The sequence below is a fragment of the Galendromus occidentalis genome, unplaced genomic scaffold, assembly GCF_000255335.2.
Source record: "Galendromus occidentalis unplaced genomic scaffold, Mocc_1.1 scf7180000077526, whole genome shotgun sequence".
In the NCBI taxonomy this organism is placed as follows: Eukaryota; Metazoa; Arthropoda; class Arachnida; order Mesostigmata; family Phytoseiidae; genus Galendromus; species Galendromus occidentalis.
Genome location: NW_003805514.1, coordinates 667,961 through 695,905, shown reverse-complemented (window position 1 = coordinate 695,905; position 27,945 = coordinate 667,961). Strand labels below are relative to the sequence as shown.

The 27,945-nt window shown below is 54.9% G+C and overlaps 1 protein-coding gene across 1 annotated transcript in view; it reads right to left on the bottom strand.

Moving 5' to 3' along the window:
• The window catches only part of LOC100899520 (neuroligin-4, X-linked), a 125,186-nt gene extending 97,622 nt beyond the window's left edge, over nucleotides 1–27,564 (bottom strand). The window contains exons 1-3 of the mRNA XM_029112743.1: nucleotides 26,753–27,564; nucleotides 1,484–1,633; nucleotides 1,145–1,330 (exon numbers count right to left, since the gene is read on the bottom strand). Coding sequence (XP_028968576.1) covers nucleotides 1,145–1,330; nucleotides 1,484–1,633; nucleotides 26,753–27,239 — 823 coding nt within the window. The 5' untranslated portion in view covers nucleotides 27,240–27,564. The remainder of the gene's footprint in view (nucleotides 1–1,144; nucleotides 1,331–1,483; nucleotides 1,634–26,752) is intronic.
• Between the last annotated feature and the right edge of the window lie 381 nt (nucleotides 27,565–27,945).

Genomic DNA, 27,945 nt, shown 5'->3' with positions numbered 1-27,945 from the left:
CTTATCCTTATTAAACTCATCAATTGTCTCGGCTCATTGAATCTCAGCTATGCAATGAAACGGAGCAGCCAGCCGACCGAATGAAATGCCCCGCCCGACCAATCGCTCTGCAAGAACATGAATTCGAAAACAAGGCCAGACAATCTGCTCCCCGAATCGAGACGACGCAACGCCCTAATTGGTAAGCTTGAGCGCGGGAAAGCAGCGAGGACTGACGCTGCGAGAGGAAACTCATGACGTAGAAAAAGGAGAACAGTCGAGCCCGCTTCGAGAGGGAAACGGAAGTGAGCGATACCTCACAAGAGCCGTGAGGCGCCAGGAACAGAATGAAGGCACCAGGCGACATCTTCGTTCGTTCGTTCGTTCGAGTATAACGCGCTTGTGACCCCGAACGGAGGCAGCATGACGTCAGCATTCGCAACAGAATTAAAGCAGCGAGACAGCTGTTTCGGGCCCTCTGTCTCCCGCTGGGCTTATAGAAATAATGGGACTGACGGGGTCGGATAACCTTAGCAAGCATCGAGGGTATTCGGATAGCGCTAGGAAAGAGAGGGGGAGAAAAAAAAGAGAAATCCAAGAAAAGATCCAGAGCACTCTAGCCAGCCCAAGTGCTCCGATCGATCGATAAGACATGGACACATCAGTGAAAAAAGGTTTGTTCCGTTATCTCGTTCCCCTGGCTCGAGCGGGGCAGCTCTATTGAATTTGCGAAGCCACTGTGACAGCAACGACGGCGGCTCGTCTCGACGCTCGGCAGTTATCTTGATTCTCTTCCCGGGAAGGGACAAAAAAAAGAAGTCTTGAATATTTAGATTACTCTGCTCTTGCTGCTGATCAATAGCCGGCTCGAGTAGGGTGCATAGCGAACGAGAGCCCGGGCTCAAAACTTGTCACCCTCTCGGTCAGCGATCTCGAATCAGAGGGAGACCGTAGGCGCTCACCAGTCTCCGGTCAAAGTCGACGAATTAAATCTTCAGCTTTCCTCTCGTCGAGGATCGGAAAGCTTTCCGAGCAGACGCACTACCCCTCGAATTCTCATCAATAACAAATCAACGTCAGCCTCTCTGACGAGCCCTGAAACTTCTACAGAGTCGCTCTTTGTATCAACTACTGCGAGTGGCCGCCCTCGCCAAATGATACTAACCTTTCGCCATCGGGTACATCATGAGGAAGTTTACGCAAGCGGCTCCGGTTCCGTGACCGAAAATTGTGACGTCGTCCGGATCGCCTCCAAAGGCTTCGATGTTCCTGTGAATCCAGTGAAGTGCTGCCACTTGATCGAGGAGTCCGTTATTCGCTCTCGACGCATGCTCCATGGCAGGGAAAAACCCTGTAACGAAAGAGAAAAAATTCGTGTTCTTTTGGAGTGTTTGTGTATCCGAGCACCATCATTTCGCCCGGAGTGTTTGTCCTGTGTCGAAAAGTTTGGAGCCGGCTTCGACTTTGTGAATTTCGAAGCGTACATCGCCGAGCGACCACTCACCCAAAATGCCGAGGCGGAAATTGATTGTGACAAAGACGACGTTCGCGTACGAAGATATGAGAGTTCCATCGTAGGCGTTCCCGCTGCCCCAGTCGTATCCTCCTCCGTGGATGAACATCACCACAGGAAGTTTCTGATTGGTGCGGGCTACTGTAAAGAAGAGCAGAACTTGCCGTTAGATTCTTCCCGTTGACTCTTCGAATGAATTCCTCGCAGTCGACGCCGGCTTGTACCCCGAATCGGTCGGAATAGACCACTGAACATGGAATTCCTGACGTGTCAAGGAGCGAGTTTGAAACGGAACCCGACGAAAGATCTCTCTGAAAGGAGCGTGGGCGATACTCCAAATTCAAGCCGAATTCGCTGTCTGCGAGGCCCTCCTCGGAAGCACGCTGTGTCCCGCAGCAGCTGTTCCTTCTCTCATTGAAGACCCGTCTTCCACTTTTTCCGATGAGACACAAACAGCAGAATCGGGTGCAAACGTCTATTGGAAACAGAAATGTGCCGGAAGCTTCGTTCCAGACTCCTGGGCCTCGATCTGAAGTGGGAGTTGCTGGAAGCAATGAAAAGAGAAGCTCCCCGTCCAGCGGCACGACCAGTTCCGATCGCGATGAAGAAAATTCGGCGATATAATGGAGCTCCAAGATCTCGTACGAGGAAGCAATGAGCCATTTTGTCGAATGGGATCTCAAGAGCGGCACCTGACCGATCATTCGAGAGATCCCCGAGCCCGAAATAAATGCAGAGCCAGGAAGCAGCGAGTTCACTCAAACAACATTATTCGGCCAAAGCCATACCTCACCGGATGCAACGAAGAGGGGCTGCCTAGAAATAATCGTACGGATATAGTTGTCCGATGCTAAAATTGTGGAGCCGATCTAATATGAAATCGAATGACGAACTAGGTGTCATCGTTCTCTATTATGGTCTCCAATGCATCGATGAGCTGACGAGTCTGTGGGAGACCGAGTAACGCTGCCATGAGTAGTGGTAGTGCTCGCTCACGCTGCAGCGGCCGGTGGAACCCACTCAATTATACCGGGAGCGTATCGTGTTATTAATTCAACGTTCGAGCCCCTTGTCCGTGTCGCACAAGTATTGGCCGTGGATGCCGAGCTCTTCACGATAATGTAGTCTTTGTGATCTACTGCTGGCTTCCATAGTGTTGGTTTTGTTCGCGTATTCGCTTCCATCCGCGGAAGAACAGCGGATCGTGTGGCCCGATCGGAGGACCGACCGAAGGAGATCAGGAGAGAACTTGAGCAAACTCGGCGGCGCTGTCGCAGCGGTTTCCTTCATTGTTGTCTTCGCGGGACCTCCCACTCTCGTGAAGCTTCAGGGCGAGTTCGCGTTGTCTGTTCGACGGGGATCCACCTCATCGTTCTCGGCGCCGAGCATGTAATAGTCGAGAGCTCCTCGGTCTTCAAGACCAGTTGAGTAGGTCACCCGCTCTGGTGCCGCTGTCACTAGGCGTACAAGCGAGCAGGCGGTTGGCAAGTCAGCCAGCCAGCCAGTTGTCCAGCCAGTCGGCCAGCCAGGGAACATACATATATCACTGGCGAGCCTATATAACGACCCGGCCTGCAGACCCTATAGTCAAGAGTATTAGTTCTTCGGCTCGGCTGCCGCTGTTGCAGCTCATGTACAAAGCCAGGTGGGTCTTGCTGGACCAGGTCCTGGGAGTAGCAGTAGCTAATGCCTGCGATGACGCTGTAATATACGAAACGGCGGAAGGGGTTCGCTTCGTTCGAGCCCCGAGTACGAACAACTGTTCCTTCTGTCACTTCTTTGGGCTGCTTCTCAGCATCGGCTGGATGAAAGCGAGTTGTTCCGGAATGACTCAAAGGGAATGATTGATAATACTTGATCTACTCCTCAGTCAGTCAGACAGATAGTCGGCTGGTCGGTAGGTCGGTCGGTCACTTCGAGGTAGGGACTTTATTCATTCGCACATTCATCAGAGACACCCCGTCGCCTTGGAGGAGGTGACACAAGCTACGCTCGCCTTAATTAATCTCTCACGAACATGGAATGCTCTGGGACAATTCTGACGGAAATGAACCTGCTCCTAAGCGATGGGATGTTCTGGCTGCTTCCCCGAGGCAGCATCTTCCAAGAGGGCGCGGCTCTCCGATCGATAAAAACGTGATCGGTCTATCGCGCTAATTCGTATTTTCCCAATTTCCCTAATCACACGATTGTCTCGATGCAACAAAGGGAATTCGCTCCGGAGAACCGATGGAGGGAAAGCGTCAAGTTCAGCTAGGCATCGAAGTCGACGGCTGCAGCGCTCGGGGAGCTCCAGCGCGACCGCGCTCGTAGAGCTCCTTCCATCGGAGACTCGGTCGCTTCAGCGTGACTCTACGAAGGATCTCACCGACAATGAGTGGGATACAGCAGAGGGTAGCACATTGTCGCGATATTTCCGTAATGCCATCGGCGATGCCCGCATCTCTGCCCTGCGCCCCGTTCGTCGCAAAGCCATCGGGAAGCTCGAGCAACACGAGGCGTTGCGTCTATCCTCGGAGGGGTTTTTGGGACGCGCTCTTATTTTTGTTGTTCGGACAAACGTTTCGAGCGCCAGAGCACGAGTCTGGCGTAGCTGCGACCGAAGTAAACGACCGAAGGCGGTGCGTACCGACTCGACCTAATTATTCTCAGCCGTTCTCGACGTGAGCCTCACGCGGCCGCGCCGCTACAAACGAGATAACGGCACACTCCGTCTGTGAGCTACACAGCGTTGTTGTTTTCTCGCACACCGTTCTCCGTCGAATCTCGAGAACGGTGTCCATCAGACACGATGGCGGCGGCGGCAGCTGAGCAGCTGCTGCTGAGAGTCATTCATCATAATTACAGTCGAAGGAGTGCCGAACCGCGAACATGGATCTTTTACGCTGCGAACCCTGATCGGCCAGCCAGCCTTCCAAACGTGGTTCTCGGCGGGCTGATGTTCGGGGAAACGCTTCCGCAGATGACGTATCCAATCTTTCGAACTCATCATCATTTGTCTCTCTCGCTCACTTCACCTCACCTAATACATCTTTCTCCGCAGCGATGTTGCCGATTCGGTGGCACTAGTTCCCGCGCTCCGTGAAACTCTTTTTCCGCGGAGTGAGTCTTCTCCCCTGTCATGAGCAGAAAGGTCCGACATTCTCGTCGTTCCCTCAGAAGTATCTGTCCTTGGAATTATCTCGAGTGAATAATATGCAGAACATGAAGCGGAGTGATGACCTCCAGGCGGAATCGACCCGTGTGGAGTCGTCCGAGTTCGAAACTCACATCGGCGTTCGCTCTGCGTCGCATGGTCATTCAATTCATCCGGAAGCTGAACTATTTCTGCGCGTCTTTGTTCATCCATGAATCTCTGGGTCCCGGGAGGAGCGGCGGCATGGCCCCGAGTCGCTTCGGAATGGAACTTTCTCGCTCCGGAGAACGGACTGACGGCGGCGCCGCTCCTGAATTCGGCCCCAACAATACAATAGAGAAAATTAATGAACTCCGATCCTGAGCCGGAGAGAGCTCGAGCCCAAGCAGAAGATAAGCGCGAGCCTGAGAGCTACCCTTGCGAGCTCCGGATATGTGAGTTGCTCGAACGTATGGATAGGCAGATGGTGGTAAGTTACCCGTCATCACACACAATTCTAATGATTCATTCCGACCGGGATGTCGAAGAAAGAAGTTTTCTTGCTCAGTGGACCTTTCGGCTCATCGCATCTCAGTAGGTTTCCCGACGTATGTTTTTCTCGTCCGTCGGAGAGCTTGTTACTCTCTCCTGAGACGACCGGGCTCCGACCGTCGGCGCGGTCCACCACCGAGCTCCAGGAACTTGTGGCTTTCCGGGCTCGAGGAGTTCAATAGAACGGGGCCAATTGCCACGGGCTAGTGTTGGGCCTAGAGAACAACAGCAAAGACAGCGGTCGCCTTCGACCGCAGCATCACAGGCAACGTGGTCGACCATCGACGCCTGGAGATAATGCGCTCCGGGGAACAGAAGTCCACGACGGGAAGGCGCCACCGGGATCGAGAGCGACCCATGCAGCTATCGAGAGGACCAACAAACCGGTCGCAACGCCGCCGCCGCCGTCGAAAGAAGTCGGGCAGTGTCGATGGAGGAGTCCACAAGCGAACGGGGAAGTGATGAGGGACGGGGGGCTGGTAGAGGACGAGCCGACGGGCGACCGTCAAAGCGTGGGATTGAGCCAAGTCGAGCTTTCATGTGATGTAAATGAAGCTCGCTAATTAGAACTGCTTCTCACTGTGTTCCTAGGAAGGGAGTGGGCGCGCGTTTGCTCGCTGTCCAACCCTCCCGGTTGAGTGAGGCTGCGGGAGGCGAAAAGGGACTCAGCGAGCGAGCGAGCGAGACTTTGTAGAAAGACCTCGGCTGTTGAAACCGTCTATCCGAGCGGAGCGCCGACCGAATGACAGAGAGCATTGTGCGCTTGTCAGTGGCCGACTCTCTGACAAGTGACCGACGTCCATCTGACAGAAACAATCCGAAGGTCTTCACTTGATTTATTTCCGACTCATTCTTTCACTGAGTCGTCCAATCCGTCAGTCAGTCAGTCAGTTCATCAACAGATTATGCAATCAATCAATCAATCAATGATTCGGGTCGCCGGACGTACATGGGGCGTACGCACATCTCCGTACGGAATTGTCGTTCAGGAAACGCGTTCATCCGGACTCGCAGCTGATACAGGCGTCTCCGACGGAGCTTTTCTCAGAGGACGACGCTCCTTGACACGGCACGAGGAGGCCGTCTGGAATTCCGAGTGCGAACGGCTTTCGCTCGGAAAAGACGCGGCAAACGACAGTCGGACCGGTTCTCAAACCTCTGGATACGCCGACCGGCTGATCGAAGGGGTGTCGACTCGATACAGTGTTTGTCAGTTGGGCCGCCGACTCCGGCTTGCGATGAAGTATTGTTGGGCGAAGAGAAGCCTCATCGCCGTCACTTCTCAACCGCTGAGCGCAGACAGCCAGACCGCTCGGTGGTCTGTTCGACTCGCTGTCTGGCTTGTGCTCCGTTGACCTAACGCTCGCTCGGCCCCCGCCCGCCCGCCGGCTCGTGCCGTCGTGTCTGTTCCCTTCCGCCTCGGACGAGAGCCTCGCCAGTGGTGTTGCCTTCGGGTGTCTCCGCGTTCGGACTCCGTCGTCGTCGCTTATTCGTGGGCTGTGAGTGCCGATGTCACTGGCAGCGATTCTTCTGTGGCAAACGCCTCTCTAATAAAAGCGAACCACCCAACGGGCTCGTCATGGGGTGATCGGAGAGTATAAAGGCAGAGACACATTTCGCAAAGCGTCCATGCATAAACGATACGTTCGTACAAGTCCAGCCCGACAGCCGACCGATCCACCGAGCGGGAAAACAGCGCGTACGCTGACCCGTCCGACAAACGAGTGCGTTCCGTCTCTGGAGCCGCTGGTCGGGCCTCGTGTCGATTCCATCCGGTGGTTGGAGTGACTTCGCTGGAGATGGCGATAACCGGGACGGCGTCATTAAGTCCGGCACTCGCAACGCCGAGAATTATACCGCACTCAAACAAACAGCTAGCCGGCCAGCCAGCGACAGTCCAACTTGAAATGAGACAATGTGCTACGGTCATTGACGCGCTAAAAGCGCTATTTAGCGGAAGCCAGCCTTGAATGAGTAGATGTCAGGCAGCGGAGCGATTCGCCAAATCGAAAAACTACTCTCGCAGGCGAGTTTCTGCCGGACATTCCCCCGTTTCGGGTGAGGGAGGGGGCGCATTACGTCGATGATCGTCACGGTCTTCCACCGGTGACCCCCTCTGATTTTGACCCGAAGTCCTACGGGATGCTTCTGCTGCTACCACGCGCCACCCGGGCCGCAGAGAACAGAAGTAATTGCGTCATCTTGCAAGCCAACTCAGGACGGTCGCCCTTTTTTCTTCGGTCACCCTAGCTGGCCCCAGTGCAAAACCTTCAGACGCGAAGGTGATGAGTCCCGAGCACGCAATCTGCGTCTTCCATCCATCGTCTTGGCTCGGTCGCCGTCGTCGAGACCCCTGGGCGAGCGGGTTTCTCAATCGTTTGCCGGGAGCTGTTGATTACGAGTCTATTGACATGCAGATAAACCACCCAGAGGGGGCGGGCGCCCCCCTCCCCGGCTCATCTAATCCAATGACGCAAAAGACGGCTTCCGAATGCGTCGGCTCCTTTCCGACGGCTACGAACTGGAGTGACACGGCGTGTCTTTCCCTGCACGGGAACTGTTACTTAGTTTGCACGCAACTCCAAGTTGCTACATTCAAAGGAAGATCGTCACGATTCGTCGGAGGGGGACAGAATTCCGGAGAACAAGCCTGCCGACGTCTTTGACGTCAAAGGTAATTTCTCCCGTCCCCGCTCCCGTGGAGGAGAGCTGGCATTCAGCAGGGATTCATCGTATCCCCTTCCCGTCGCGAGAAGTTTCCGCCGCTGGCGGGTCGACCGATGCGATGATGGTCTCCGTCTCAATCCTCCTAATGGATCTTTAGCTCTCGCTTCTTTCCATAGAAGAAACGGTGCAATCGATTGCACTCGAGTCTTATCGATATCCACTATGAGAAGAGAAGCCAGTGAGCGAGACACGGACGCTCGCTCGCGTCTACCCATCGGTTCCAGTCGACGTTTACCCCCTACCCAAGAAAGACTGCGATGAGAGCAACCGACCGACCGACCGATCGACCGACTGGCTCACACATAGCCTGTCGGTAAAAGCGTGTCCGCCGACCGTCTTACCGATCGAGCGGGACAGGCTTAAGGACATACCGAAGCGGGCGCGGAAGTTTCGACTGGAAGTCCGCGATGTGTAGTAGAGTGACGCCGCGAAAAAACCGCAGGGGGCGGAACTTTCGCTGCAGTTGAGCTCGACCGGACACACCCACTCTTTCACTCACTCACTCAGAGCGATGATTTGTTTGTTTCCTTCAAAGGCAGGAATTCGGCGAGTCGACGTAGTGTCTAATCGCTCCGGCGTGTGACTGTGAGGGCTCCCGAACTCTGAGGGAGGGGGCGGAGGGAGCGGAAACTTTTGTCGAACTGACTTCGAAATCAACTGGAGGAGGTACGTATGAAGGGTAGACGATGGCGAAACCCCAGAGAGAGACTCGGAGAACCGCGACTCCGTTCCGAAATCGGGGGCGCGACGCTGACTGAATCTGATTCTGTAATAGATTATTATGGAGCGGGGAACAGCACTCGACTCCAGCCCTCCCTGTCATCTTCCCTCCCCCTCCCCTCGCGGCCCTCTCAGAACGTCGCTCCTAGATGCTCAAGTTGCATGATACGCAGGAAGCAAGACGTAGGGAGGAGGAGTACTCGGAGCACGGGCTTCCTGAGATTCAGAGAACAGCCACGAATTAGGAACGTAAAAGACGACTACTAAGCTAGAGCGGCGCAAAACGCGGAGGCAGGATGAAGTTCTCGGATATTGTCTGGGATTCCGCGCCGCTGCTATTTCGCTTGCGGCTGCGATGGTCTTTGGGAGACGGCAGCTGCATGGACGAGCGTAGCAGAAGCGACTTATCACTTTGCTACTCGCTTCCGAGGTATGAAGATGCAGAAAAACGAGTCCGAGGTCTCGTTACCATGTTCTTTCGTCCGCCTTGGGCAAGCTGGAATAGCGCTTGCTCTCTGCATCCGCGCCGGAACTAGGCAGGTAAACTTGGAATACGGACGCGACGATCCGACTGGAATCCAGAGCCCCGCTTTCCCCTTCCCCTGGGCCCCGCTTTCCCCTTCCCCTGAGCCCAATGACGGCATTTACGATTTTGATCGGGAATCGGAAGCTCCCATTGATACAGATGGCAAGCGGCATTCCGAGTCGCCGCCCCCGTTCCAGGATCTACAGAAGAATTCCGTTCGCAGCTCGCGCATTCGAACAGAAAGAGGAGTTCAAGCTCCTCTGTGCAGTCGTCGAGACCGAAGGGTTCGGAATCCCTCATCGAGGTCCGCGAGCGTCGCTATCGCCGCTTACGACGAGTGACTTACAGTAGGCGGGGGACCCGACGCGTTTAAGGCTCCGTCACCGTTCCGTTGACGACTCGAATGCAGCTTTCCGCCTGAGAAGACTGCGAGTGCATGCGGCCTGTCGTCCCGTACCTGCATTTGTTTCACTGCCGCACTCACGGAGATAGCGGCCGCAGTCACCGCAGGAGCGGGCCGTCGAGAGCGAAAACAGAACTCCGTTCAATGGAGGAGTTTCATCATCCGGCCCCTGGAGCCTCCCTTGGATGCGGGACTCAGACAACGTTCAAGACGCTGGAGGGGAGGGCTCGCGGCGCGTCAGGATCCAGGAACAGAAATCCTGCGATTCCCGACCCCTCGCTCACAGTGATCCGACGATGCATTTACACGCACCCACGTATGTATTCCGACCGCGGAGGATTCGTCGTCGAGAAGCTCCGTTGGCCTAAATTCGAAAAAAAACGATTTACTCAGGGCTCGGTGTTCAGTTGGAGCTCGGAGCTAGACTGGGAATCCCCTCCCCCGATCTTGTCCTGAATCGCCGAAGGAGGTCTCTATGGGTGCGCACGCCGGGGACCGACGAGACCACCTCGTGGAGGCGCGAGCCGGCCAAGGCTGCCGGCGAATGACGACGATTCAGCACAAAGATGAAAAATGAAGCAAGACCCCGATTAGGAAGGACTGCTCTGCCAGCACTCTCTTCCGACCGTCTAGCCAGCAGCCTGTAAACTATCCAATGAACTCTCAGAATAAACAGCAGCTTGGCAAGCTCAGCCCATAAACTACTACATGGGACCTCCGAGATTGGTGCGAGAGAGGCCAGCATCCGTATTATAGTCCTTCAGCGATGCCGCTGGGATTTCCTCGGAGAATTTCGGGATCTGCCTTCCGCGTCGGACGAGGCACAGCCGAAGACAAGTTGAGCATGCTAACGAGCCGGGGGGCGAGGGAACAGTCAGTTCCTGCTGAAAACAGCCCGTTGGGTAGTTTGTCGCTCGGTATCTTGCTGTCCCGTAGTCTTTTCGAGCCTATGTGTCTGGACTCACAGTTCAACTGTTCACTCCCTCACTATTCTTTCTCGCGCAGGAAACAGCGGACTCGTTCGAGTAAAAATGATTGGTCATGATCTTCTCCGTGATGAGCCTACCGGCCTGCGGTTTGAAAGCGGAAAATGCCCAGGTTCCACGGAAACGGTGAAATAAGGAGCAAGATGGGTCTAGTACGTTGGGGAACCGAATTGGGGTCGCGTCAAGGATTCCGATCAGAACGTTACCACTCCACCTCGCCCCCCCCCACCCAATCGAGCTTCCCAAGGCCTCAGTGTCGTTCTATGTGACACGCGTCATTCGGCGAGGGCAGGAACTCGATCGTCAATTATCTGTGCGGAGACCTTTCCCCTTGGGTTTAGTCCTCGTTGTCTAGAGCCGTTTTCGCTGAGATGTCATCCGTGGTCCGCCGGTCAAGCGACTGACGCAATCAACGACTCGCGGGCACAATCCGGTAAACTTTGCACTCACGCTACAAACTCGACCGGGCAGGAAACCTCTCTTGCTCGCTTTTGTCCCTCCTGAGCGGGCTCTCCTCGGTCGCTTTGAGCCTTCTTCCCGGTCTTTCCCGGCGTTCTTTCAGAAAACACTTGGGATCTGAATAGATATGTTTAGGCCGACCGACGTTGAGCTCGCGGACCATCCATGAAGTGACCGAAAGTACGTCCGTCTCTCCCGAGCAACCGCGGCAGCTTTACACACGCAGCATCACAGACGCAAATGCAGTGAGTTTCAATGGAGAGACTCGGGTCCTTCACAATGGAGCGGAGGCTTGAATAGATACTAACGTTGAGCCCCTGCGATCGATCATCGTAAAATTGAGCGCACAGCAATTCCATGGGCTTGAGATGATAAAACGCTAGCTTAATTAGTGAACTAAGCTCCGATAAGCATTCGATTTGTGACTCGAGATAGAAGAGGACCCCGAGAAGGAGTAATCTCGCATCGATCCGCTCGATGACCGCCGTTGAGGACTGGTGCTGATTTAGAATGCGAAGAATCCAGAGGAATTCCGAGAGTGAGATAGGGAGCTTTGAGTGCTTATTATCACCAATGAAATCGAATAGTACATGCCTTCGGAGAGACTGCACGGTCACAGCGAATCAATTCGTCTTTTTTTGCAAGTTAGAGAGAGCCGCTGCTTCGGGTTGTCGTTTTCCTCTTCATTGAGACAGCACTAACGACATCCGCCTAAGAATCATTGTCCATGGTCTCAATATCGATGGTCTGGTTGACTTATAGATCGAGGGAAGCCCGGGAGAAAGGCGTCTCGATAGCAACGTTTTTGGGAAGCATCTACAGCGGTCGCTAACCACCCCGGGAGCATCGACTCAACCTACCCGCTCACATCTCGGACCGGATCCGGAGCCGGCACCCGCCCATCTAACGGATTAGCTTTCGAAGCAAGTTGTCACATCAAATCGAATGCCCCTTTCGATGTTGGGGAAACTTACTCCGGTCAGACTCCCCAGCCGGAGACTTGATCGGTGGTGGGTCAGCCGATGGCAGGCCCGCTCGCTCGGTCACTCGTCGTGGATGTCCTACCGGTTCTTTCCCACGTACCAGCGCAGCGAAGCCGCCAACCCTGTTAGCCGTCAGCCTCCTTCTTGAGACGGGGCGCTTGGCAGGCAGGCAGAACGGTCGACCGACCGAGCGACCGACCGATCGACCGGCGGATTGACGACCAATATCAGGAGGAAGTTGCCAAGGATTAGAAGGCAGCACCTCCGCCGCTCTCCCCCTGTCCGCTATCCGGGATGCAGCCGGCTGGTCTGTTCGGCGACGGTCGCTCGACTTCTTGGGTCAGTCCAGTGGTCAGACGGCCCAGACGTGGTCTCGGCATCGTTAATACCGAAATGATTGCCCTCGAAGCTTTTTGCGGGGGTCCCGCCTTGTTTACTCGCGAGACAGCCAGCCGACAGTCACCCCTTCTCCGAATCGGATATCAAACTCATTTCGGAACCAGAGATATTGTGCTCGCACCAGAGATTCGGATCAGAATCACCCGAACCCTCACAGGTTCAGGACACCGCTGTCCTGATGGGCCACGGGAGTCGCAATCGACTTCGCTTTCGTTGTCTGACCGTTTACGAGGCAATCGTACAGCTACAGGTGTGATCTGCATACACTCGCAGCAGGGAAAACAACCGGAGAACGCATAGCAAGCTCAGCGAAATCCCCTCTCGTGTGTCGATCCGGCTCTGCGTGTATCGGGCTCGCCGAAATCAGCAGCCATCAGGCTTGGCAACAAGCGAGCGTCGATCCGATACTTGCCCACTCGCTTACGTCTCTGCCAGGGAAGGATCGGAAGCGCAATTAATTCTTCGCGGTGAGCGCTCGATCTGCATGGCTGGTCTCCGTGCAAATATGATGATGATCATCTACGCATCGTTCGTTTGCCCAACGAAATATGTCCACTACTTCTGGGCTCGATGACCCACCGATACGTGCCATCGGCTGCATAACTAGGACGATACGGCTGGCTTCACGGTATCCCGAGCGTCACAACCCCGTTGGCATATCTTGGAATCCATGATCCAGCTTGGTCTCCGAGCGGAGAATCATCAAGATACGCTCGTTCATAAGAAACTTCGTCAGATGGATTGTTCGACCAGAGTCGGCCGAAGCAGTCGTGGACCCTTGCCGTTTCATAGAGCGCGAACCTTCCGTTTCTGGGAAAACATCCCGCGTAAACTTGTGTGAATGCTACGTAGGTCTCGGAAACTGAGACATACGGAGCGGAAGAGCTCATCCCGGTTCGCGGGGGTATTCGCCGACGAATCCTCACGGGAATGAAACACCAGCGGAGAGGATTAATCCTCAGTTTCGTCTGAGATATCCATTGCTCTCATATATAGCATAAACCTATGCGCATATGTATATGCTTCCTTGGAGGTGACGCCAACCTATGCACAGAATATCTTGCCGAGGCCTTTGTGTGATAACTCTCGGCTGATTCCGCCAAACGACGCGAACGAAATTTCTCTCTCCCGATGGTCGAGCTCCCCGAGCTGCTGGATTGGGTAAAGGCTGCCGGGCTAGTTATAGTATTTCAAGCGACGAACATCAAGGGAATTCAACTCGGCTAAGCCTGTGCGAAGCGTCTGAGTTAACGAAGCTAACCCCCCGGGAACGCGCTGTGACAACGGCATCGACACTTGGCGTCCTACGACTATCCTGCAGCAGTCGACAGACCGTCCCGCCAGTGAGCTTCTCCTCCAAGAGTAGCTCTGGGTGTTCGGACGACTGGCCCCCGGCGCATTCAGCAGCGAGCGGATTCGGGGATTCAAATTTCTACAAAACGTGACCCCTCCGCTGAATGGGGGTTCCACCTTATTTTATGACCACGTTTGACCGACCAGGCGGAGCAAGAGAGTTCTCCAGCGGTGGCGGCGGCGGCGTCGTCGTGAAGGCCCGCGAGAAACGATTTGAATCCGTGTATCCTTTGCTCCTCCGAAATGATGGGCGTGATTTATCGCTTCAGTCGAGCGTCCTGAAAGCTCATATGGGACCGTGTGATCCGGACACCGTCCGAGCCTGATTTGCTTCAAGCGCCCAGCCGACCCGCGTCGAAGCCCCGCCTGGCCGCGTTTCTGCGACAAGGGCCGAGAGGGCTACAGAACGTGCGCTCAGGTGAGCGAGTTTATGACTGGGACGGTCAGAGTTCCTTTTTTCGCAACTGTGCCGAGAGCAGCAGCAGCAGCAGCAAAGTTTGCTGAGATGTTGACACAGTGACTCCCGCCTTTTCTGATCTTTCTCTTGCAATGAAGACGCCCCTACCGCTGCTACCGCCAAGTTCTTCTTCTGCTACACAGACCCTGCTGCCAAGGCTGACAATGGCTCTTCCTCCGCTTGCCTGCTCGGCCCCCTCTCATCCGCTTCCCGTTGCCTTTTACGTTCGTTCCAAAACTTTGTCGAGTCAGCCAATCATTCTTTTTTCTCCTTCGCTCCTTATTGGCGCTCCCTGCCAGGCACTACTACGACTATGGAGATCGAAACGTCGGCAGCGGCAGCCTTGCGCGATGCGTCAAGCCGAGCAATAACGTATGGCAACCCAGTCGTCGAATATCCCGGAGAAGGTTCCCCAAGACCTATTTGTCGAAAGCTTCCGAGTTTAACGAGACTGTTCGACGGAAGACGAAGGGAGTAAGTCATTCCTGGCTACGCTCCTCATTAAAAACAGTCCAGATTTATTATTCCTCAATAAGCGGCACAGAGGTGGGTACCTACTATGAGAAGACGTCATTAGCCCGTGAGCATGTGCTCCTGGGATTCGACCTGGTCCAGTCGTCGCGAAATTCTCCGACAAGGTCACCCTCCCGCTATTGATCGACAGACTGACAGATAGAGAGATTTATATCGTGGATCGATATTAATCGCTAGATCATCTGACTGGTTTTATTTTATCGATTCTACCGCAGAGTCGTCCTTTGTTCCATTCCTGCGATGGAAGGAAACTCAGGAAATGTCGCCGCCGCCGCCTCCCTCCTTCATTCTATGTCGATGGCTCCGTCGCAGGTCTTTGACTTCCTCCAGCGTGCGCCAAAACTGCTTTCATACAACATTAATTAGGCTGATCATACGAAACTGGTGCAAGGCCCCTCTGTTTCAATATTCCCACAGACAAGCAAGCCGCCTCGCTGACTAGCGAGGGAAGACACGATAGAGTGCCTTGCGAGCACAGTGGCGAGGGAAAATACTGATGGGAGTATCGTGTTTCGCATCACTTTCCCGTGCGAGCGGGAGCACCGCGATCATACTCTCGCGAATATTCGCCGGCCGAAAAATGCGCTCGTGTTCGCCGTCCGGGGTTCTACTGCTCCGCGTTCGAGAGATCGTGGAGCAACTGATCTCCCGGCGTTTCGGTCGCTCTACATAGAAAATTCGATGAAGAATCTAGGACCTCTGCCCAACTCAGACGGATCTCTGCAGCACGTCCACTGAAGCTGTGCAAAAAACGCTCAAAGGAAACGAGAAGACACGACGTACGTGACTGCAAAATGTCACATCAAAGCGCTTCGAAAGTTGGACCATCAGCTCAAGAACCGGTTGACTATTGATGAGAGCTTCTGTAGGACTACTCGGAGGTCAGATCTCGAATCTCTGACCTTCCCGAGACTCTTCCAACTCTTTCCTGCTCCATCCTGACAGCCCCTCAACATATATGTATGTATATCCGTCTCTTCTTCCTATGTAGCTTATGATGTCGTTATACCGCCCGCTCCCCCTCGCCCATCTTTCCTGATCTCTTGATTCCCTTCTTTCTCCGTGTTCTTCTTCTTCTGTGATCACGTCTGAGACGTTTTGCAGGCATTCTCGACCTCACCGATAGCTCTGTCAGAATACCCCTCGGGGAAATTAGTTGTTGCTCGACTCACGTCACATGTTTGTGGCCATCCGAGTCGAAGTCGACTCTGGGCATAGCGATGGTGGTCGGTATCATGATCTGGTCGCTGGAACGAGTCCCAGATTTTCATTCGCAGCGGAAAAGAGTGCCGAAGAACGGTCGACGGATTGCGGCGGCCGCAAGGGCGAATCCGTAGTCTCGCGATAGCCAGTCTCCCGATAACCCCACTAGTGACGGCACGGCCGAACCGGAATAGGTGAGCAACAACTTTTCGGGGGTAGACAAGCCCGATTTCGGGCGTAAGTGGGCCTTTCTCTTGTTGATATTGGGCCAGTATACGAGCCGTCGAGAGCACTCTGCCTCGGGCTAGGCAGGCAGCGGGGTGGGCTTGACTCTGCCAAACAGCAGTGGAACAACAGATGAGGAGGGACAAAAGAATGGAACAGCCATAATATAACAGAATCGCTCAGATATCAGCTGAAATCGGCTCGGTCCTCCTGGACCGCCGCGACCACCATTCGGGGCTACGCTACTTTCGGGTCGGGCGCGGTGACCCACGCTTATTGACGCCGGGCATGAGCGATGAGTCGGCTCTCCTCAGACCGGGGTCGAGACTTCCCGGGATTGCATACGGATCTTCGACCACAACGTGATACGTATCACGAGCAAAAAGTTCCGGCTTCACCGCCGCCACATGTCTTCGCTAAAGACTGTGGCTCAGCTAAGCGGGGAGAAGATCGCGACTCGGGGAAATAAAACCGATTCTGATCGCGCTTTGCGGGGTGCATATTTGGTTTTTTCTTCTCGCTCTTTTCTTAGTGAAACTCTCTTCAGCGAGGAGCTCACCGTGCGACGAGTGGAAACAGGAGGAGGGCGATGAGTCAAGATCGTCGGCCCCCCACACGCTGTCGTCGCTTATACCGTCGTTGTCCCTATTTTCCCCTTCGACGACGTAAAGGAAGGGACGATTGGTCGAGGGGCTCTCGCCGTAGTGGGACAAGGAGATGAACATCGAGGTTCTTCGTCGAGTTCCTTTCCATTTTATTCCGTTAGGATTCCCGGGACGTCAGCGTCGCCGTCGAACCGGGACGGACTCCGTCGGCTCGCCCCCGATCATCTCGGAGGACAAGAGGAATAGAGAATGGATCCCGCGGATGCGAGCGTACATTTATACGAGGAGGACACTTTCTCAATCAAAAGCCCGTCATTATCCGCAAGGATTCCGGAATGAGGGTGAAATGACAGAAATGAATTGCAACCATCAAAAGTGGGGTACAAGGAGCACAAGCGGCAATGTTTTAATGGCGCTGTATGTTCATCAAAAAGATTGATGGAAAGTCGAGGGCAGCCAGCGAACCGGACGGGCGCCGGCCGCCAGAGCGCAAGAAAGGAAAAATTGACAACTGGCTCGTGAGCTCTCCCGAAACACGGCTTCGGGTCCTTGAGAATTCTCAGAATGTCGATGAAGTTCGTTGAGCCCAGCGCTGATTGCGGGACGAGTCCGCGGGAAACGGTTCCGTGCTCAAGTACCTAGGGATCGCAACGAAGTAGCGCAACTCGGATTGCCGGCGCCGCCCGGCGCTCACAGAAGGACCGACTAATCGAACTTCTCGCGGAACGTTGCCGCGGAACGTTGCCGCGGACCGATCGGACTCCGAGGACCGTGTCAGTTCTCGGGGAGCGATCCGTCATGAGGCCAGCAGCTCTCGCAGAACAGCTCACAAACGTTTTGTTAAGCTTCGTCCGCTGCAGAAATACCGCGCACCGTGTTCCTAGTCTGCGCGGACCGGCTAGCCTTATGTTAGTCGGCTGCCAAGTTTTCCATTCAGGAATTATAATTACCTGTTCAAGGTCCGGCCGTTCGGGAGTTCAGAGAGCAGTCCAGCCGGCTGATGCTACTGCCGAGAAAGCCCGCTCGGCCATTCATGGCATAGAATGGTTTTGTCGTCATTGACTTCAGGTCCGCCGTGCGCAGGTCAAGTGGGCACGGAAACCAACGGAGCGATGTACCGTCCCGCGAGCGGAAGAGCGCACGCACGACTAGGGAGGCCCGACCGACAGAAAGACCGACCGTTCCCGAAAGTAAGTGCAAGTCGTACGAGCAAGCTGCGAGAGGCCATGAGACAAGGCATCTGCATCCTGATTACCTGATGCGAAAGTCTCCTCCGCTCGGTGCATCCCTCCCTGCGGCGGCTCTCTGGATGCCCTTTTGTCTCGAGCACGAGTTGTGTACCGCACAATGGCCAGATCAGGGTCTCGTCGGAGACACCGGAGCAGGGAGTCGTCCGGCCGACGGAATGCGCGCGTGGAATTCGGTCCGGTAGAGCAAAATCCCTCGGAGGTGGATTCGAGGATTCAGGACGCCGACGAAGAAGAAAGTGCAGGAGCGGTGCCAGCCCACAGAAGTGGGCGAACGAAAGAAAGATGACGCAGCAGATTTAGAGCCGAAGGAAATTGAGAACAATAGACCGAATCGAGATCGTCTTTCACCGGTTTATGCCCCCGCCGCCACCGTCGTCATCGCCGCCCTCCTCCCCGTCCGAGCTTCCATCAAACGAGCCCACCACATCTCGCATGGGCATGGATCCGAAACAAAAGCGAAAAATAAGCGTGTCGGGAGACAACTCGACCCCAGTGAAGAATGATCCAAGGCGACGGTAGACGGATGGGCGGGTGGGCGAAACAAGGACCACGGGAAAGACGACGACGCCGACGATGAAGGAGGGAGAGTTGGGCACGGAAGCAGCCGTGCGCTCACGACATGGAGTCACTCTTTTCATAGGGCTTGCACGATCACAACTTTTTAGGAATTCGGCGTTACATTCCCTCTCGAAGCGGTGGCCTCGACCAATAAATCTTCTCTTCCCAAAGTGGCTTGTAGCGTGCTCTGCTCGCGAAACCCTCGACCGTCAGCACTGGGCTCGGAGGAGCGGGCGACTCCCCGGGCCGAGTCCGTAGTCAATCTGCTCCGCATGTGCGGTGGCAGAAGTGGCAGTACACCTGAAGAAAGCTCCCGACGACGGTAGCAGTCCCGCAGCGGTCTATCCGCGGGCGATGGTCGAGCTTGTCTCACCGTACACAGGGGGGGAGGGGGCAAGGGAAAGAAGGAGCAGATTCGCGGCAGACCAGCAGCGGTCGTCGCCGCCACCGGAGACTGAGTTTGTGTAAATCCTGAGCGAATCCTCGGAGACGGATTTCCCCTTTCCGGTGTTCTGCGTCGCCACTGCTTACACAATTTAACGCTTTGATTCCGCAGGAAGGTTTTTCTTTCTGTTCCTGCCTCAATAATAGGCTTCAGCCTGTCGTTGAGCTCAGTTCGCGGCTGACTATGAGTTCACTACCTCAACGCCGCCCATTACAAAGGTGAGAAGAGACACTGTTGGCGGAGGTAGCTCTACCAGAAAGAAGTAACACGCCATATACGACGTATGTACACACCTCCCTTGCGGGAGGGGAACGCGGAGCGGAATGAGGATCGAGCGAGGGGGTGAACTGCGCCGGGAAGAGCCCAGGGTCCGAGGAGAGTGAGTTCGAGGCTCCTCGTTGGGACTGTTTTGGCAGCTGCTCGACTGGCGGCTCTCGTTGAAACACGTGGGATATGGTAATGGCGAAGAAGGAGCTGATCTGGGGCCTACACCGAAAAAACGGGCATCTGCCTATTTGCATAGTATTTCCACCTTCCAGACACAAGACCGACGGCTACGAAGACTTCCAGGAATCATGTCAGCGGTCCACATAGAAACATCGGTGTCTCTCCATCCCTCGCGTCCCGAGCTCTTCCTAGCAAGAATCATTAGAGAAGTCAGCCGGGCCCTCCGACCGTCACTGGCGGCGGCGGGAGCCGCCACGTAAGAGCACCTGCTCACGCGAATGCGGAACGAATTCCAGAACGGAACGCAGCCAAAGTTCAATTAGTGCTCCCCATTTCTGCTCAAGTCACCTCTCTTTCGCGTTCTGAGTGATTTCACTACTTCTTGTTGCTCAACTTGCTCCATTTGGAAAGTTTTCAGCGCTTTTTACTCCGGTAGATTCGGACAATTTCGACAATGCCCGTTGCCGACCTCTGAGGTGAGGAAAGTCGGGCAGCTCCGACGAAGAACGATGTTTAAAAGGTGTGGGGGACCCCGTCCCACTGAAATTCTGCGGGTCGAGTCGGGCTGGTGCATGGAGGACCCATGTCCGTCAAGATCAATGAGCTCATCCCAGCTGACGATGAGATCGGACGACTCGATTACTTTTCTCGGCTCAGCGGAAAATTCCGCCGATACTTTCCGACATCATGCCATCGAGGAAGCGTGAAGTCGGTCCCGAAGCATGATTAGGTATGTACATATGGAACGTACATATTATTCCTTGCTGCACATGCGTAAGGAATGCATAATCAAAGCGGCAAACCGAGTTGCGTGGCTCGCGGAATTAGGTTTGAGCTTTCGACTTGGTTCTGAAGAAGATGATCTCCTGCGAAATCCCCGTTTGCTCAGTATACCGACAAGCCTATCCAAGGTGAACGTTTGTTCGTCGGACCAGTCCAGCGGCAGGAAATCCTTAGAGGGTTCGGTAGTTGCCGGCAGGTATAATTAGCAGAGAATATCCTCGATCGGTTCCTGTGCATTGATCTAGACACAAGAAAAGGCGGGCATACACGCTTCGCTGGAATATCTTCGACGTCATCGTTCATGGAATTCTCCTGAGAATGTCTTCTTCCTTTGTTGCTTCTGTTCTCCGCGAGCTCTGTTCCTCTTTCTACTTCCTGCCGCGGTCTCTGGATAGTTTCTGCCTGACTGCCTGGTTAGGCGCTATACGATACGCATGCAGAGGGAATATTTCGCCGAAAAGAGTCTGGTCGGATTCGCCCGCCGACCCAACGTTTGTGTCTAATGTCTTGTCGTCCGGAACGCCAGACTACGGCAATAGATAGCGGTCCGTAGAGCTTCGGACTCGTTCGTTATTAATTTTAGAGCCGAGCAGATGGTTGTTTTCTTCCTGGGAATCCTCTTGGGTTCGCCGTCGTCGATGGCGGACGACGGCGGGAAAGCAAACTTGCCATGGAAGACACGAGGTAAACAGCGGGAGACACGCAATCGAACGGTCGTCAGGAAACGATATTACCCCGCAGCTTTTCCTTTTACAAAAGTCACAATTATTCCTTTTTTCCGATCTGCACCGCTTCCGTCTTTCTATCAATCTATCTATCTGTTCAGTGACGGACGCAGGAGATCAAATAGCACCAACGAGCCGAGTGGTTTGTGAATTCTGCTTGAGTTCAGCTTCGCTCATTGTGGCCATTAGCCGCTGGAACTGTAGGCGGTGCGTAAGTGCTGGCCACCAGCAATTTGTTCCACTCGGTCGGCATCGAGTGGGTCGAATGTTTTCAACCGCGAGTGTCGTCAAGAGAGCAAAGGGACCGGCAAGCAAATAATTGCTCTGCTCTAGGAGCAACTGCCGAAGAGACTGCACTGCTCGACCCGAGCCTACTCGCCCACCCAACGACGTCCGTCCGTTCGTTCGTTCGTCGCGAATCCGGCAATAACGTTAGCGAAAGAGGTGCCAAGTCGAGAAAGTCGGGGAACTGGGATACACTTGGTCGTGCTGAGCAGCCCGGCTCATTCCCCGATTTCCCCCTTGGAAGGAGACGGAAAGGCGGCGGGAGCGGCGGCGGAGGAAAAGTAAGACGTTGAGAAAGAGGATAGAGATGCGAGAGAGCCGGCAAGAAACGGCTCATTGCTAAATTTCGTTAGAAGCCAGGCGTCAACGATAACAGCCTCTGGCTCTCTTGATATGTTCGAGACTGAGAGACACGAGAAAGATAGACAGTCAGTCAGTCAGTCAGTCAGTTCGCTCCTTCGTTCCTCCGACGTCGTCGGTTGGCGCGTCCGACTGACAGATGAACAGATAGACGACCGGGTCTGATCTCTCTGGCTCGGTCTCCTCGTTATCTCCGTCGCCGAGAAAGTGGGGCCAGCTACTTGGTCAGGACGACCAGGCACGGCTCGAGCGAGCAAACGAAGCAAACAGCTCCGAATCTGATCGCAAGCTTACACTCATTGATACGCCATTGGTGGATGGCAACAGCTCCATTTCTCTGACGAAGCCGCAGAGGAACAAACAAACTCAGGAACGACCGACCGACCGGACCAACTCGGCTCTTCAAGGTTACCCGAGAGCCCTATCGGGTGTTTAGAGCTGACTGCTCGGTGGCCGTTTGCTAATGCTGCATCGAAAAGCTTCTCCTCATTTCAATCTCGGTTCGAGTCTCGTCCGGGACGGGAGCCCTCGAGGGCCGAACTGAGAACCTCGAACACGCACGGCAAGTTCGAGGATTTCTCCGCACTATGCGAGAACTCACCTCGATCTCCGAATGACGATGTCTATCGATGGCACGAATGGGGCGAAAATTCCGAACCCATTCGATTCGGTCACCAGCCACCGTCCGGCTCGCGCAATCGGGTCGACCGGAACTCTTTAAGCCTCTTTGTTGATAATAATGAGCGTGTTCTATACTTGTGTCCTATTCCGGTCCCTAAGCCCCTCTTGGTCGATGAATTAATCTGGAGTCACCACGGCGATTCGTCGACGGACTCGGAGCTCAGGGAACCACCGCTCACAATTGGACGGCAGACTCGAGGGTCGATCATTCGCTTGTTATGTCAAGGGATTCGAACTCGCCAGCTCCCAGAGCTCGGAGTGCAAGTCGTTGAGCGCGCAGAGGTCGAATAGAAAAGGTCACCGGCAGAATCGAGGAGAGACATCAATTAAAACGAATCTCAATCGGCAGAATCTTACTCTCGCAGGCACTTGGCACTCGTCTATCGCGAAGCCATTAGCTACGCAGAGGCATTCCGGTGGTTGGGACTGATTTGCCGGCAGGCGATTATTGGGGGAACTTTTGCCATCGGTTCGTCCGTGGTCGATTCCCGTGAAAGGGTCGTTCTCTCGTCTGAAGCCCACCTGATTCAAGTTCGGCGACGGCGCGTGAAATATTAACACATTAATTAATGATAAAATCTCATTCAGGACGGCTAGCTCAGCTCGGAACCAAGCCGACGGTGGCGGGCGACGTCCCGCCTCTCGTGGTCCCCACTGAGACTTGCCCGCTCTTCAGCCGGCTCGGAGCTAACTGCTCGGTCCTCTCGTAATGACTGAGACTTCGTTCCGCTAGTTGCCACCTCCTCAAAGCAACTAATAGTGATTCGCTATTTCGGTAGGCTGCCTACTTGTCTCGATTAGGCAGCGCTAACTCCTCGGTGGGTGTCGTCAACGCTGCGAACGAAAGTCTTCCCGGGACTCGCTCGTGTCGCGATGCTGATTTCGAGTATTCCAGCGTATCGATGCCGTTCGTGCGGGAAGCTTTCGCAGCCCGATCGGCACGAGAGCCCCATCGGGAACAGGCGATATCGACCGGACCGTAGATACCGGACCCAGTCAGTCATTGTGGACGGGAACAGGCAATCGGGAGAGAAGGTCGAACAACGGGCGACGAAGACCGTTCGGAAGCGCTCGGGAGAATTTCGGACCGTCGCTCCGTAGAATACATCGAAAGCTCAGAGAAAACGTGCGGAGACCACCGAGAACGGAAAACAGGAATGAGAGGAGACGGCAGGGAGCATCGAGGAACTAAGGAGTAGGTACTTCTCCGTCATGAGCTGGAGGACGAGGAGAAAAGGCATAAAAGAGAGAGGAGCGTCGCGAGGACCGAAAGAGAACGGCGGCGAAGTACGGCGAGCGGGGAAGACGGACGGTGTGGAACCATGTGGGAAGTTCTGGACAAAGAAAGAGACCCTGTCAAAAGAAAAGAAATGTCGACGCTTGACAAGAGGGAAGTGTTGAATTCAGAACGGGGAAACAGTCGCCTCAGACGAAAGAAGGCGGGACCGACCGAGTATGGAAAGGCTGACGGCGAATGGCTCGCACACAGACAGACGGACGAGAGGCTCTCGTCATCAGCTGCGCGCAGCGGTGAATTGATTCAGTGGTCGCGCTGTAATCTTCACGCTCAGATAGTCAAACTCATTAAAGTGTCGCAAATATGCACCGATACTATCTAGCTGCTGCTTCTGACGCCACTTCTGCCGTCACAGCTGCAGTGGTTGTTCTCCGGTGCCCCTGACTAACTCTCACTGCTCCAATGGCTCCGGGGCGCCGGCGATCGCGGACGAAAGGGTTCAAGCACGAGCAGGGAATGGGGAAGAGACGAATCCCGACCGATTTCATCATGATCGGCTGCCTCGCCAACTTCACGTCAGATCCGACGCACTCGACCTGCACGTGGCAAACAGCCGATTGAAGTTCATCGCTCGCCGTCCCGGTCGTCCTAGAAGCCCTAATCGTATCTCTATGTGTCCACGAGATCGTCCCGTGTGCCCCCTATGCCATTCTCCGACGCTGGTTTTTATTCAATCGATTTTATCGTCATCTCATCTTGCTCCCCGAACAGCTCGAAGCGTGCTCACATGCTCGGTGATCCATCGCTCGCCGGATGAGGCTTTTGAAACTCTGCTCGGACCGCGTCTGTTCGCCCAGGACAGGGGAAAAGCGACGCCGAGGGAGGAAAAGGTGAGCTACTGCGAGTATTCTTCTTTTCCCCACATTCCCACGCCTCGTGATTCCCCTCCGAGCCGGTGGGGCTCTCGGTGAAGCGACTTGTCGTCGTTTTTTCTTTTCAGCCGCATGAGAGCATCATCGACGTGTCGGTCCACTAGTCGCAGGGAGGCCCTCTCTAATTGATGGGTGAACCCCTGAATAACTCGCCGAGCGTAGGACACTGCCACCGAAGATGCGCTATCGGCGGCGGATCATCCGGAAATCGTTTTCACTCTCCGCGTCCGCGGCGCCCACCGAGGCTCGCCGGTACCCATCCAGGGATTCGGGATGAGCCGCAACCGATCGTCTGGTTTGGCTGCCGGTCGCCGTTTGCCAAGCCCGTGTAGCTCGTCGGAGCTCGCCACGATTCCGACGGCAACGTGGCGGACGAATCGCTCATGGGGTTCTTCTGCTTTCAGTCGACTACCCAGTTCGATGCAAGTCGCGTGATGCAGAGCTCGCGTGAGGGGCCTTCGCTCGTCGGTTGCTGTCTCGCGTTTCTCGGCGTCTGCTTTCCCCCCTCGAGTTCTCTCTGCGTGCAGCTCCTTCGGAGGCCTCGAATACGTAAGCTCGGTCTCCGTTGTTGATCGTCGAGTTTTGAAAGCGACTCAATTGCTGGGTAAGGAGCGACGAGGTAGCGAACGAATCGCTCTGGCTGCGGATCCGCGGCCGCTGCGAGCGTCGCTTCTGGTTCCCGGTGGATGGAGGAACGATAGAACGAGTGAAGGGACGAGAGAGAGCGCTCATTGGTGGAGCAACGGGACGGCGGACGAGTGGAGGTAATCAGCAAGGGCAGCTGATTGCTCGAACGATAAACGCCAAGGAGGAAAAACGTCATCAAAGATCTTTAATCAGTCCCGTTCGCTAACTAGCCAACATCGGGAGCTGCCTCGCTCTCTAGAACGCACGCGATGCTCGAAATTCTAATGAGCCAGCCTCAGTCGCAGGTAGTCGCCGAACAAACGGTCGGATGCGCCGACGGACGAGCGCGTGCGTGCACCGCCGGCCACAACAAGCGCCTGGATCGCTGGGCTAAGGCTTTGGAAGCTCTTTTGATTATTCAAATCAAAAGGAAGGATTCGCCTCGGAACGATCGGTCCGCCCCCCCCCGTTCCCCCCCACGAAGGACATCTGTTCGACGGCGCGGTGGCGGCAACGGCCGTAGAGTCTGTTCCGGTGACGAAGACGACTGAGCAGCTTATTGGCGAGATAGATAAAAAGCAAGATGCAAAAAGGAGGAAGTGATTGGCCTCGAAGGGCCGATCCAAAAGAGGAGAAGGTCGCTCGGTCGCTGTCTGGTTCGCAGGTTCCGCCAGGAGGGATGCCGCCCCTTAATGAATCTCCTGAATTATACCCATAAGACCCGTCACCGCTGGCACCCTCGCCAGTCTCTGGCATCGGACCCTGAATAAAAACATGGTATCCTTGCGTTTTGTTTTGTCCTTTCCATCTCCCCGTGAGCCCTCTCGCGAGCTCCTGGCGGACTTTTAGGTGAAGATCCATTTCAGTGACAAGCCTTGGGAGGGGGCGGGGGGAATCTTTATGCTTTTGACCTTCTCATCTTGGCTCTGGCTCATGAGGGATTGAGCGGGAATCGAATTCGTCTCGTCCCCACAGAGGTACGGTAGAGTTTTTTCCTCGGTGATGTGTATGTGGAACGTGTTCTGGGTTGATAGATCCGGATCAAAGAGATTTCTCAGCATTACACATCTCTTGCTCCTCGCTCCCGCTTTTCACCTTCGTTCCCACAAGCACGGCCTGGCCGATCAGGCAGCCGACCGGGCAGCCGACAGGCGGGAAGGCGAGAAAACTGCCACGAGCAGACTTTGACCTCAATTCTCTCCCATCGAATCTCCGTAGGCTGTTGGGTCTGGGAAAAAAATCGGCGTAGACGGGACGAATGTCAGAATAAAGCCTCCGACGGCTGCCCCGGCGAGCCGGCTCTCTCGTATATACATAGTAGAACGTTGGCGGATCGAGATAGAACTCGATACGTCGCTCCAAGGACATATACGGCTTCAATTCCACTGCGTGAGTGAATGACCATCATTGTACTTGCTCATTGTCCCTCTCTCTCCGTGTCTTTTGAAACTCCCCGAGACACGCTCTCTACCTCTGGCCTCCTAATCAGATCGAGTGGAGACCAGCGCCGCGACAATTTATCGAGAAACAAGGAGCGTACTGCGCTTGAATCGAGCTCAGCGGAGGAACATTATCCATTCGACTGAAGAAACTGCCGATGTTGAAGCTGGAAACGCTGAGCGAATTCAATACTCCGTGGTCGAATTCAATACAGTGCCGGTGGATGGCGCAAGCCGAACTAACCTTTCGCCGGGGTGTAGATGTTGAGGAAGAGGCAGTCTTCCGACTGGTTGATGAGGTGTCTAGAAATCTTCTTCAGGAACTCGACTCGTGCTAGGGGCATCCTCTGTGTCGCTTGTGATGCGGTCTCATTACTGTCAATGGGAATTTTCTGAGGGCACACGGGCCCGAAATGATCCGCTTCTCGCACATCTTCCCAATGAGGCGAGTTCATGGGTGGCAGGAATCGCAGCGTGCCGATCGGCGGTGAGACGTATGGGATCCCTAGGAACACTTCTACCGGCTGTAGCGTGATGCCGAATTTCGACTCCGGCATTACGACTCTGCCGCGCAATTTTCCGTAATTCGTTTTGACGATTCGTTCACTGGGACGCCAGCCTTGGAACACTGGGTGTGGAGGGGGTGAAGACGCTCCACCGGCTCCGGGGGGTTGAGACGTTCCCGCGGCCATCACGGCGCCCATCAGCACGACGAGTATTTCCGTACGCATGGCCCAGCCGTATAGTGCGACTTTCACCTCTTTCGGAAGACTAGCACGCTTTCCAACGCCCGATTCCCAGCATTCCAACTGTGTGAAGAAACCAACTCCTGCGAAAATACGACTGAACCTCACTGCGACAGTCCTCCTAAGGAATTTTCAGTCTTTGACGCGGTATTAATCCTCGTGCGTTCCTCAGCTGCACACAACACCAGACATGATGACAAACAAGAACAACAGCATCCTTGATTAGCACCGGAAATCAACCGACCCGCCACCGTAGGCGTCTAGCACTTCCAATACGCCTAATTTGTGTCTCTCATGGGCCAGATCCTTGCTAAACGATGTTTGGGCATCGGTCAGAAGGTCCCACAACGGCAACCGACGAAACACGCACAATAGCCGCGACGCACACGTCTAAGCAGGAAGCCGCGCGACGTGCAACCGGCTCGCCGAGCACGATAGAGCACACTGGCCGTGTTCAGGAGCGGGGCATGCGCGCGCTCCGGGAGAGGACGCTCGGGGAAGGACAACATTCTCCACATCCTCCTGAGAGGGTCTGTCTTCTACTCCTGACGAGAAGAGGATGGCAACTAGCTACCACCGAAAGCAGTGGCAGCATCCATTCCGTACGTTACACGGAAACACGCTCTTCAGACCTCCGAGAAGTGCCACAAGGACGCGACATCGCACATTGATTATTATCGATGCCTGTGGA